We start from the raw sequence: 13,734 nt of genomic DNA, 5'->3' as shown, positions 1-13,734 counted from the left end.
AAGACAAAAATTTCTTGTTTGAAACGTCTTAATGGCTACAAAATTGGGCCACGTAGAGACATTCAAAGTTGAGAAAAATGCAAAAAATTTCCAAAATTACGTTAATTCATCAACTTCATTTATGATTATCTTCACTTCTAGATCACCTAGCGGGCTAAAATTTTACAGAAAACTTCCTTTTTATATGTACAATAAGCCCTGAAAATTTTAAATGAATCGGAAGGCATCGCTTGCCCGCACCCAGGCTTCGGATTTCTTACTTTTTTACTAAATAGTGACGATTTTTTGCTGTTACAAAGCGATCCGTGAAAAAAGTGGTTTTTCGATCCACCCTTACCTCTACGCGTCCGCATATAATCCTCTCCAGGATTTTGCCCACCGCATCGAGCATCTATACCAGACGAATCTGCAAGTTCAGCATCCCAGCAAACATGGCCGTCGTGCCTGACGCCGCAGGCTGCGCAGAGATCGTGTGCGAGTTACCGGTCGGTATACCGGCGATCGACACACACAGAAACACACACACCCTCCGCTGGCCCTACAAGTTGATGAGCAAGCGCGCATATAACAGCACCGCCCTGAGGATGTCAAGGAAGAAGAGAGAAGAGAGACATTGAGCAAGTGGCAGGACCGGTGGGACCGGGCCTGAAAGGGCCGATGGACACACCGGCTAATTCCAAACATCACAAAATGCGGAGAGAGGGGACACGGAGAAGTGGACTACTACCTCACGCAATTCCTGTCCGGGCACGGCTACTTCAAAAGTCATAGCCAGCACTATGATAACAACCTCAGCGCACTCTGCCCAGCCTGCCCAAGCACGATAAAAGACGCGGAGCATGTGTTCTTTCGCTGCCCGCAATTCCACGAAGAGAGGGAGAGACTTCAACAAGTCCTCCAAGAAGTAATCGAGCCGAAAAACATCTTCAGGCTTATGCTCGAGACCGTAGGCAATTGGATGGCGGTACCGTCTTTTGCGCAATCAGTCGTCTCCAAACTGAGACAAGAAGCGCAAGAGATTTAAAAACGATCCGGACGATGCAGCAAGAAGAAGACGACGCTTCTGATTCCCGAACCCCTAATCACTGCAAGCTGGACGGAGGATGTACGGAAAAGACACTGATGTGGAAGAGAAATACCGTAAGCAGGATTTCCCTCCTTCCAAAAAAAACACACGACGGGATCCCTAACACCACCCTCAAGGCAGCGGTGGAGGAATGTTTCGACAACAACTCGGTGTGGTGGACCGAAATTCTCATCGGCCTGAGCCAAATGGAGGTCCCAGCTTATCTATTGCGGATAGTGGCCAACTACTTCTGCGACAGTGTTAGAGTTCACCACGGATGATGGAGCAGAGACCTACGATGTTACGGCTGGCATGCCACAGGGATCCGTACTTGGCCCCATTCTTTGGAACGTCATGTACGACAGGATCCTAAGGCTCAAGCTTCTGGAGCCCGCAAAAATGAATCTGAATGCAATTTTCGATCCATTTAGACATTGAGCTCTTGAAATTTTTAGTAAATGTTTTGGTTACCTCCCACTTTCCCGAATCTGCTATCACGACAACCATTTTCACACTCTCTGGCACTATGTCATTCGCATTGCACTCGCTGCATTCGTGGGCTACCCTCACTTCGCTTCACAAGGAAGAGCGATTTATAAATCGGAAAAGAAGCATAAATGTGAACTTAGCACAGAACTATAAATGACGAACGATACTCGAGCTAAAAAGTTTTACTTCAGGTACTTGTATCGTGAATAAATATTTATGAAATACATTGAATGGTTATTGTAGCTAATGTGGCAGCGACAAAGTTTTTCTATTAACCGCATTCAGAAAAAACTAGTAATCTAACACCTTATTTTTGTCAGCAATAATTCTAAATTATTTCTCAAAATATAAACCAATAAAAATTGTTACAAAATTTATCTAGAAAATTGCAAAAATGTTATAATAGAAATGAAAAAATGTAATTACTTGGCAAATCAGGTGGTTGAGGAGGCGTATGGGTTTGTGAAGATACAACTCCAAGAGTATTCGATGATACGATGTTCCCTGAAGTTGCCCCAGTCGCTCCAACAGCGGTACTTGCTGTTGAGCCTGGAGCAGCAGCTGTAATAAATATAATGATAAATTTTTGCATAAAATTCCATTAAAATTTTATTTATTGTTTAAATAATACATTATACATTTATAATATATTATACATAATAGATTGACAACTTTTAAATATAAAGGCAAATCTTTTACTGTTTCTCTTACGGTAATTTATACTAAAAGCTACAACTCTGTTAGATAACCCAGTTGAAAAAAATTAAGTGGATTTCTACGTGGATTATCTAAGCAGATTCCGTGTGGAAAGTACGTGGATTCCACAAGGAAAGTGCATTGATTCCATGTGGAATCTGTGTGGATCATTTTTGTAAAAATCTGCCAAGATTTTTCGATTATTCCTTGAAAAAGGATACGAGCGTGGAATTAAGTTTTCAAGAGATAACCGAAAAATCTTGGCAGATTTTTACAAAAATGATCCACGCAGATTCCACGTGGAATCAATGCACTTTTCTTGTAGAATCCACGTACTTTCCACGCGGAATCTGCGTGGATAATCAACATAGAAATCTACGCAATTTTTTTCAACTGGGAAGTAAGTAAGTAGCACAGCACTATAAAAATTGCGTACAATACTCGTGCCATTCAGCCCTAAAGGTATGAAAGGTAGGTATTTTGGCCCCACGTCGTGCCAAAAAGTGTTACCTATGGCCATTGTATCGTAAATTATTAATTATTATCATGCACAACCCCTACCCCCCATTCACTCATTTCAATATTCACGATTGAAGTTCATTAAAAAAAATATGGTAATTGATACCGTCATCTCTCGTTATACGCGGTTTTGTTACATGCGGATTTGGCCTATACGCGCTTGACCAATTGTGAAGATCCTCGCTATAAGCAGATTTTTGACTGGCTATGCGCGGATGTTCCAAAAGAAATGTGACTTAGATCTATAAGTTTATGAAGATCTGCATAAAAACTTCTGACGAGAAATTAAACGAACCGACATTAGGGTAAATGTGGTATAAATGAATAAACTATACTATAATAACTACATAAACTATAATAAACGTCAAAAAATGAATAAACTAATATTATGATTTTCTAAATGTATATGACTGTAACTTAACTTTATCAGTATTTATAGTAAGTTTTTCTCATCCTCTGAGTTGAAAATTAATAGATAACAATGAAGTTAACTATTGTTAAAGCATTCTTAAAATGTGATTCTCGAAATCGAGCAAAAAAAGTTAAAAATTTTCGTGTTTAGACCCATTATGTTGTAGTTGATTTAATTAATTGCATCGACTTGGAAAGAAAAGTGATAATTAATGCTGAGCGAAGCGAAGTCGTTTATCCTTTCAGCTCAATGGATTTTGGCACATTTTGTGTCAACGGTTTCTAGAGAACGACGCCACGGAATGTTATGAAATTTTCAAGGGTTGTTGAGGGCGGTCAGCCGAAGGTCTGATTGCCACGTCCGTCGACCTGGTGCACCAGGTTGCCGATCTGGCCCCGGTGAAGGCTTCTTCAAGAACATTCGATATTATAAGATCGTACTGGCCGTGTAAAAAGCATTAAACTACATTTCGTCGACCTGGTGCACCAGGTTGCCGATCTGGCCCCGGTGAAGGCTTCTTCGAGAACATTCGTTGTTTTTAGGTCGTACTGACTGTGTTACCGGCAAAACCCGCTTTTAGGCAAAAGTGACTTATGCCTAGGCAAAAATAAAAATGCCTAAAATTTTAGGCAGAAACCGCAATGCCTAAAAAAGTATAGGAAATTCCTAAATTTCTTAGGTAAAACCCGCAATGCCTAAATAGTTTTAGGCATTACTGTAAACATTAACACGTTAGTATACGGCTAGTCAGCATCTAAGCCGGACGTATTTGTTAGTTTTGTTTTGTATATAACTCAATACGGATACAAGCGTATACTCTCACTAGTTGAAAGAAAAAATGGAAACTGCAACCAATAATTGGAAAGAGCAGTTCCTCGCCGAGGCTAGAAAAAAAGAGCACTATAAAGTTCTTTCAATGGCAGAGATTGAAGAAATTATTAAAGACATGCTAAACGGAAAAATCACGTCAAAAAAATCTTTTAGCAAATAAGACGTGCAAAACGATTCGATGTATTAGAAGTAGATGGTGTGAACCAACTTATCGCCAAGATCAAACCCGGTAGTAGCATTAAGTACTATGTACCGCTTGAAGATGTCTTTGATATCATTCAAGCCGCGCATATTGCGACCGGACATGGTGGGCGCGATAGGCTTTTGAAAGAAACTTCGATCAAGTATGCTAACGTTACAAGAGAATTGATTGAGTTATATTTAAACATGTGTGAAGTCTGTCACCAGAAAAAAATAAAGAGAAGGAGGGGGCTGGTATCCAAGCCAATTTTGCATGCAGAAATCAATAGTAGATGTCAGGTGGACTTAATTTTCAATCATTAAGTGTCGATGGGTTTAAGGGGATACATACACCTTAAACTCAAAAAAATTTTTATTGCCTTATTGAGTAGGATTTTTCCGTCCCTTTCCATTGCTTTTTTCGAAATTCCAAAATTTTGATTTTGCCCTGAGATACAGCTGTTTCCGTGAACCCTTTTCCTATACTATACGTGTTAAATTTTTTTTTCTTTTGCGTTTTCTGGCGAGTAGTGTTTTTGATCATCTATCATAACTTTTAGAGGGTATCGATTGAGCTTCAGCACCAGGGTCGCGTACACTTGTTCAAGAGAATGGTTACGGTCACTATCTCGGATGAGACGATCGAACCAGTAGGTCACTCTCAAACAGTACTTTTATGACTTAAATTTCGGTAAATACGAAAAATAGAAAAAAATGTGTGCTTAACTGTTCATGCAGAGCAATCTGCCCGTTCGATCGTCTCATCCGAGGTAGGGACCGTAACCATTGATGTTCTGAAGAAGTGTACGCGACCCTGGTGCTGAAGCTCAATCGGTACCCTCTGAAAGTTACGATAGAGGGCCAAAAACACTACTGGGTAAAAGGGTTCAAAATCAAAATTTTGGAATTTCGAAAAAAGCAATGGAAAGGGACGGAAAAATCCAACTCAATAAAGCAATAAAAAAATTTTCGAGTTTAAGGTGTATGTGTCCCCTTAAGTGGATAATGGTATACCAGGATCACTTGACGAAATTTGTCGTTCTAAATGCATTAAAAACAAAACGCGCAGAAGAGGTAAGTGAAATTATAAAAATTACAATTACGAATTGACTTGAATATTTATTTATTAATGCAGATAGCACATAATATAGTTCGGATATTTTTGACCTTTGGTGCACCGTGCTTGTTGCATTCCGATAATGGAAGAGAATTCGTAAACTCTATTATCAGTGAGTTGAAAATATTGTGGCCTGAACTGATATTAGTCCACGGAAAACCTCGACACAGTCAATCACAAGGCTCTGTCGAGAGAGCAAACCAGAATATAGAAAATATGATATCAACGTGGTTAATAGATAACAATACTAGCAGATGGGTCGATGCTCTACCTTTTATACAATTTATGAAAAATAGAGCATACCATTCTGGTATTAAGCAATCGCCCTATAAAGCCATGTTCGGTATGGATCCGAAAATTGGCTTGTCTAGTTCTAGTCTTCCTAGTGATGTTGCTAAAAAAATACACGATGAGGATGAGCTTTTCAATGTGATTGAGAACATTAGACAGGATGACATTCCTGTGCATAGTACATCATTAGGAGACGAACGTACAGAGCAACTTGACACAGAACCAGCCGTATGTGATCAACAATGGGACGAACCGACCGCTTCTCAAAATCACAATATTATTGTATCCAGAAAAAGAGCTGCGGACGCTCTAGAACACCAGGCCAAGCGAATGAAAACAAGATCTGACAAGGCACATACAGAAATCGAAGTAGGCGATTGTGTAATGATACCGATTCCTGATGTAGATCGAGTTAAAAGCGATTTACGCAATGTGATTGGTGTGGTTTTGGAAAAAATTATGGCCTTTATAAAATCGGATCAAAACATGGGATTATCAACAAGCAATTTTGCAGGTAAATCGTACTACGTTCGTCCGTAATTGCTTCATTTCATTAATTTTTTTATTCGTAGATCTGAATTCGATGTGTGCCGAAAACATTTTTTGGCTAAATCTGATGTACCACTACAAGAAATTTTATCCTTGCGTACAATTGCGAATAAGCAATCTACGAGTGGAGGACAAGGCTTTTTCAAATGCACTTGCAAAACCGCTTGCAAGACAAAGATATGCATGTGCCGAAAAAATAACGTTTTATGCAATTCCAAATGCCACAATAGTTTAAGTTGCTGTAAAAAATGACAACTAATTATTTAACTGCTTTGACAAAGCTTAACTTAAAGTGAGCTTGGACTTTTGTACTTAAATAAATGTGTATTTTTTCACTTTACATTAATTTTTTACTTAAAATTATTAGCTCACAGTAATGCCTAAGATTTTTTAGGCATTGCGGGTTTTGCCTAAAAAATTGTAGGCATTGCGGGCAATACATAGAGCTAAAGCACTATTTTGCCAATGAGTAGCCTACGATTATATACCATCACGTTAATACTAGATAAGAACGTAGATTTGTGCTCGATTTGTTTTGTTAATATCGTGCATGGCATGCATGCCCTCCACGTTGGCCTGACACGGTATTTTGTCGTGGATTCCATAGCATTACATGTGACACATAAGACTTATCTGTACACAGCTGATAGTCCAAAATTTGACGCTTTTCGCATGAACACAGTTTTTCAAAGTACAGTGAGTACAACACAGTGCCTTGGTGTCTTTCCGTGATTTTGTTTCCGATCCTCAATTACAGTGATTTCTAATTTCTCCTAATTTTTAATTATTCTAATTTTAATTTTAATATCCAATATTTATAATTTGAAAAAGTCGATAAAAATGTCTTAATTGCTGTTATAAACTCGGGTAGATAGATACTGCAATTCGTTCACTTTGAAAAGTCTGAAATATCGATTCTCAAGTTTGTTTCCGACAGATACTCTTCGTTTAATGATTTTAATGATAGCTTGATTGTTGAACATTAATAAAAACATCTTTAAAGATTAAACCGGGTAAGTTTTAAACTGTCTTCGCAAAGTGTAATCTATAGCATCAAGGATCTCGGACATTAGATGCACCTTTAGATTAGACGACTCGTCGACAATTAAACCTTCTTTTTTATAATTGAGTATTTTTTTTTACCTTTTTAGGCTTTTGATCTTTTAAGGTTTTTGACCTTTTTGGTGTTTGACCTTCCAGGGGTTTGAACCTTGCGGTCTGACCTTTTTGTTTTGACCTTTTTGTACCGGAATCCTACCGAGATGTAGAAAGATAGTAAAAATGCGATTGTTTCGATTTTGGGGGTTTATAAGACTATGGGGATATATGGTGATAGAGTTATGGGGTTATCAATTTTTGATGGGTCATAAAAATAAAGAAAAAAAAACCTTATTTATAGAGATAATTGACATGAAAAAAGTTGCATATATCATACTTTTTTATTGCACTATATTCATTTCATATAGTTTTTGGTTTTCAAGTACAGATAATAAGTATTTTTTTACTCGAATGCTATTGAGTTTAGAGGAAATGTTTATTGAGCAAAAAAGTCTTAGAATTGATCGAAGAAGGTCCTCACATATTTTCAAAATTTTTAGAAAATTCGATTTCTCTTAGTTTACGAATCTTAAAAAACGACCCAAAAAATTCTGAAAAAATTTGAGAGTGATCTTTGATTAATTCTAAGACTTCTTTGTTCAATAAACTTTTTTCTTTGACTCAATGGTTTTCGAGATAAAAAAAAGGGCTTAAATACGTGTCCTGCGGTTTTGTCCGCCATACGGCACGTTACATTTCCTGAAAATTATTTTATCATATGTTTTTTGAAATTAGAGTTCAAACCCTTTCATTTGGTTCATCGTAGACCACAGTCGGGCACACGATGCGGGTTTTATAATAAATAGAACAATGCAAACAGTTGGCTCACGGGCCATATTGGGTTGAGTATTGGGTTTCGAGGAAAACGTCACGTAAATTCCGAAAGCCCTTGTTTTTACGAAAATTTTAAGCCCTGACTCGATATTTCACGACTCAGCGGTGGTCCGGTTGACATGGAATGTCACATATATTAAGTGAGTCGAGGCTGCGTTAGTTAGTTATTGCTCGAACCACAGTTTGTTCACGTTTTTTTTTAAATAATTGTAGCCGATGACATGAGGTTACAAAAATAAAGCCAACAATTTTCGATGTAGTGTAAGGTTTATAAAGTATTATTTTATTCTATTAAAAAATGTCTTCGAAGAAACTCTTTTTTTTTAATGTGAGGCCGTACGGCTCTTCGTTCAAATTCATATCTTGTCAAAAATATCTTGTAAAAATTTCATTTAAATTATCAGAGTTAAATAGATATTAATATTGACCTTTTAATTTCGGTATCTTTTCATTAACTATTAAGATTTACGTACTTACACCGTCATTTCCCAAGATAAAGAAAAACTTAACTCATAATCATTCCCCTAGGGAAATTCATCATCACTCTGATTCTTTAAAACTCTAACTGAAAAACTCTTTAAAAGTCTGAATAAGACTTAAAAATTCTTATAAATGGTCGGATTGCGTACCATGATTTTTAAGAGTTAATAAAACCTTATAAGAGTTTTAAATGATATAAATAAATTTTAAAAATTTCTGTGAAACCTGATATTTGGTTTCCGAAATATTCAGATGGATAAATAAGCAATCGCTTATTTAATTTAAAAAAATGTTTATATGTGACAATAATTGTTATAAGGAGTTATTAGGAGTAATAAAGAGTTATTAAGTGTTGATAAAAGTTTTCAATATTTTTAAAGGCTTTTTCGATCAGTATCAACGCTCACCAAAAGTCATAGTGAAAAAACTATACAAGTAACTTTATGAACAATCTAGAAAAAATGAAAAAAATGGAAAAAAACCTAACATTCTTGCTATTGTGTATCCACTAGGTTTTATGGATTTTTAAAAACTAATTATCAACTCTTTAAAAGCATTAATAAGGTGTACGAAATCCGAACATTTGTAAGACTTTTTGAGACTTTTACAGACTTTATAAAACTTTCTCATGAGAAAAATTTCAATCGGGGTTGGACCATACTTTTTGAAGTTTTAAATAAATTTTTACCACGACCTTCAGCATTCAATATTTCAGTTATTTGAAATATTTTTTTCAATGAGAAGTTTAAAAAGAGTGATTTTCCCAAAACGGAGTCAATTTTCACGGATTTTGGTCTTCAAAATTATGCCGAAAATTTTATATTAATTGATATAAAAAATAAAAACTCACTTCCGAAAATTCACCGTACTCGCTTCTTGAAGAATGCACGGCAGTTACAATTGAACAATAAAAAGACTAAGTATGTATATTTTTAATGATAAGGTATTATAGGCCTATCGCATTAGTGTTTCCAAGTCAAAAATTGTAACCGAAGTTGTTGCAATAAGGGTTTTCGAGTCCTATGAGACTGCCTCATAGGAAATTGTTCAATCTCGTAGAGTTCTCAAAATAAAAATAAAAATGTAAAAAATGGATTTGATTGGTAACGAAAAATCTGTTTAAGAAACTAATGGAAAACATAAAAGGCAGGTTCCGTAATTTTTCATTTCCTTAGAACACCTTTTTCGCAATGGTGTTGTTTATTTCTTGTACAACTTTTTGTCAAAATTGTCAAAAATAAGGCATATTTTAGCTTATTTGACTTACATATTTATGAAAAATTGTGGTTCATACAGCATTATTATAAGCATAATATTTTATGAAGCATAAGAGAAAGAAGTGAACCGATTGTTTTCTGTATGGTTGTATTAAAATAAGCTTACAACCGCTATATCAGTTTCAAAGACTGACTTTAGAAAATTGAGGTTTATTTTGTTTATTTCACAAAAAGTATCAAGCAGATCTGAAATCGATATCTTATAAACTTTAAAAATATATTGAAGACTTTATTATTTTCATAACAATAATTTTAATTTATTATGTTTTTACATTTATTCTGTTTTAAATTAAAATAGAGTAGGAACAAAAAAGGAAAAAGAAAGGGAAAATAAAAACTCATTGTATCTCTAAAAAAAAAGAAAAAAAAGTATGTTTATTCAAAATTATTGTAAGGTTAGTAGATAATACTAAAAAAGGAATAACATATTTGTGTATAATTCGTAAATTTTTTCAATGCTTTATTTATATTTTGTAATATTCTTGATAGTGATAAATTCTTCTATCCTTTTTTTTCAGTCTGCAGGTAAATTTTAGTAAACTTTTTATATACTTATATATGTTAATGTGATGCCAAATTGATTTGATTGTATAATTATTGTTTGTTCAGTGAGTACCCTTTTTTTATAGTTATGAATATTTACGATTTTTTTAATACAATAATTAAGTCAAGTTCATATATTTAAATGGTCTAAATTATTCAATACAAGCACAATGAGTTTATCTTGAATTTGTAAATCACTTCAGGATAAAACATTTCATTTTCTGTTTAATTTTTGTATTACTATTACGATTATTACTTAGTTAAAATGATTTGATATTCGTAAATAAAAATTTATTTCGAATTAATTTTATGGTCTACAATTACTGAAACTTTCAATAAGCGACTGTATTTCTAAATAATTTCTAAGCTAATACTTTTGATCAAATAAGTTACATTTTTATATTTTATACATAATTGTTTGTGCTCAGATTAAGATTGTGATTTTTTATGAAAGACTGATTAAATATACTGATAAAATGTGATTTTACTTAAAATCATTTACTTAATTTTTTAGTGTGTCAGTTTGGATACAAAAGTTATTAATTTCATCATTAAATGTTTAGATATACTTAATTTAATTTTCAAGTGCATCCATTTTTGTGGTAAAATTAAAGTTCTGAAAAAAACTATATTTTACTGTTAACATAGCTCATATTCTTGATACTAAAATTTTCATCACAAAAGTTTTGGAATAGTAAGGTTAAAAAAATATAAATATATGTCATGAGGCAAAAAGTAATCTAAATTCTTATCTTTTATTGCAGAGATCTTATTTAGTTAGATATAAGATTTACAGTTTTGTATCATTAGAAATGGTACTCAGGAAATAGATAAGTCAATATAATTATAAAAAGAATTTTAATTATGAGAACGTTTTAACACAACGAAAATGTGAGTTTCTGCAGTCTTTATATTCTTATGGAACAAAATAGTAAATTTTTTGACAGTTTCAGTTTTCAGTGCATAGTTCACACTAGTTATAATTAATGAATAATTACATTAATTCTCTTATTATTTTCTAAAACGTGCATATGATGAAAGAGAACTTACGTGGTGATATTGGATACATTTTTATTGTTGATCACAAATAACACTATAGCAATAAATTCAGAAGTGTAAAGCAAATCTCATTAGACATGGTTGGAATACTTTATTGTACCAAATATCTTCCTTCATTTCAAATATAAACATAATATACATTTTGAAGCTGTTTAGGTGTGATATCTTATCGACTTTACGACACTTTTTAAGACAATCAACGCTCATACTACGTAAACAAAACTAACTTTCGAGTTCGATTAATAGAATCATGATACGGAATGACAATGCTACGTACATAGATGAAAATTATTCGCATTGATCGCATACGAGTCGGGTTGATAAAAGAGCGTTCTTTCTTTTTGAGGTAGTAGGCTCTATTCCATACAGATCATAATACACTATGATCTGACCACGTATATTGAATTGTAGCTCCACAGTAAAATTGTAAGTTTGGTACTTTTACCATTAGGTTTTCAAGTAATGAGATGAATTAAAATAATTTTATAAGGTTTAATTTTGTTCGATGGCAAACTATTTGCCATGGTAAACTACTTCTGTGTACAATCAATTAGAATATTTATTTAATTTATTATCCTTGCAAGTAATTCAAGTTCATCATACGCTTAATTTGAGGTGGTGACCATGTCCATCGAACAAAATTAAACCACACAGAACTATTTTAATTTTTTCGATTTCTTTGAATCTTACGAAAAGTAGCTTAAATGTGTCCAATGCCTATTATAGTATAAAAGCTTTACAGACTTATATCAAAGTATTTAAATGCTTCGAAGTATCAAACTGGATAAATTAGTCTTAGATTGGGCATTAAGAAAAGGTTTTGTTGTCTTTTTTCGAAAATACTTATTTATGCAACAAATGCCCAAAAGTCCTTTTTGCCCACTCGTGTCCTTTTTCCGCACACTGTGCCCAAATAGCTGGGCACGAGTTGCATACAAAATTTCATAGTACTGTGTGGCATAAGTTCACATTTATGGCACGCTTTTCGGTGGCATAAGTCGCCCATTCTCGCACCGTGGTGTTCGCATCACACTCGCTGCGCTCGTGCGCCAACCTCAGTACCAGAAAGTGCGACTTATACGTCACGTCGTCGCGTAGGTGCTTGTAAGCTTTTAGAAACAAAATTAAGTAAGAATTTGCTCAATTGTAACTGCAGACATAATGTGGCTGAATTATTACTTGGAGCAGCATTTAACGAGTGTTTTCCTACCTTATCCACAAGTCCTGACATTGAAATGTTTAAAGATTTCAAGAACAAGTGGAATGAATTAGTAAATAAAGAAAAGCACAATACTGCTGCCGGTGATAGGCACAAGACTCTACAATGGCTCATATTAAATAAAAAAACGTAGCAGCAGAGTTTATAAGTATGTGTTTAAATAAAGAAACACAGTCAAGAGATGACTACAAAGAGCTTCTGCTGCTTTCACAAACTTTTCTTGGAGCCAAGATCACAACATTTTACAAACTCGGACCGATCCATACAGCTCGATGGTTGGCGAAAGCAATTTATACATTGAAAATGTATTTATTCAGAAAGCAGCTGAAATTGAGTCGGGAAGAAAGTGAAAATCTTTGGAAAATGAGTAGTTTTATTGTTTTTTTTATGTACCTTATTGGTTTCGTGCAAGATTTCCATTAGAAGCCGAAGCACACATTTAAAGCTACTCAAAGAATTGGATGATTTCAAAAGATATGAGCCAAAATTATGTGCAGCTTTTCTTGAAAAATTCTCAAATCATTTGTGCTGCCTATCTAAAGAACTTGTGTGCCTGGCGCTTTTTAATGAATTTGTTAACGCAAGTGAGAAGAGAGAAATGTTAAAGAAGTTAAAAACTCAAGATTCAGGAGAGAGAGAACTCAATGCCAAAATTAAATTAACCCCAATAAAAGATTTATCTTTATCTAATTTTGTCACTGAGAAAAGCTTGGATTTTTTTAAGATCACTGGAATATCAACATCATTTCGTAATACTGACCCGAGCGATTGGCCAAGCGATAAATCTTGAGATTCCGAGTTCGGAAGCGTTCTGCTACAGACGTGCGTAGCTGTGTCTCGTACCAGTTGTATTGTTAGTGACAGATTTCTGTGTTTTTTGGTGTAAACCGCTGCACCATACGTGCACAGTGTGGTGCCGCACCAGCCTGTGAGTGCCCTTTAGCTGTTCCAGTGCAGCCGAATAGCAGGAAATCGCCTTTTTTCCTGATCGCTGGCGACAGCTGAGGTGATTTTTCCCGCGTTCGGCCTATCGGTGTGTGGTGTACGCTAGTGTATGTGAGTCGATCGCCGATA

The 13,734-nt window shown here is 34.8% G+C and overlaps 1 protein-coding gene across 1 annotated transcript in view; it reads right to left on the bottom strand.

Annotated features, from left to right (window-relative positions):
- The window catches only part of LOC106651337 (protein argonaute-2), a 99,641-nt gene extending 87,927 nt beyond the window's left edge, over positions 1-11,714 (bottom strand). The window contains exons 1-2 of the mRNA XM_014369780.2: positions 11,433-11,714; positions 1,982-2,116 (exon numbers count right to left, since the gene is read on the bottom strand). Of these exons, the coding sequence (XP_014225266.1) occupies positions 1,982-2,116; positions 11,433-11,451 (154 nt within the window). The 5' untranslated portion in view covers positions 11,452-11,714. The remainder of the gene's footprint in view (positions 1-1,981; positions 2,117-11,432) is intronic.
- Between the last annotated feature and the right edge of the window lie 2,020 nt (positions 11,715-13,734).

Source organism: Trichogramma pretiosum, unplaced genomic scaffold (genome assembly GCF_000599845.2).
Source record: "Trichogramma pretiosum strain Unisexual culture from Peru unplaced genomic scaffold, Tpre_2.0 scaffold9, whole genome shotgun sequence".
Classification (NCBI taxonomy): Eukaryota; Metazoa; Arthropoda; class Insecta; order Hymenoptera; family Trichogrammatidae; genus Trichogramma; species Trichogramma pretiosum.
Note: the sequence above shows the minus strand (reverse complement) of the source record. Positions and strands in the feature narration are given on the sequence as shown.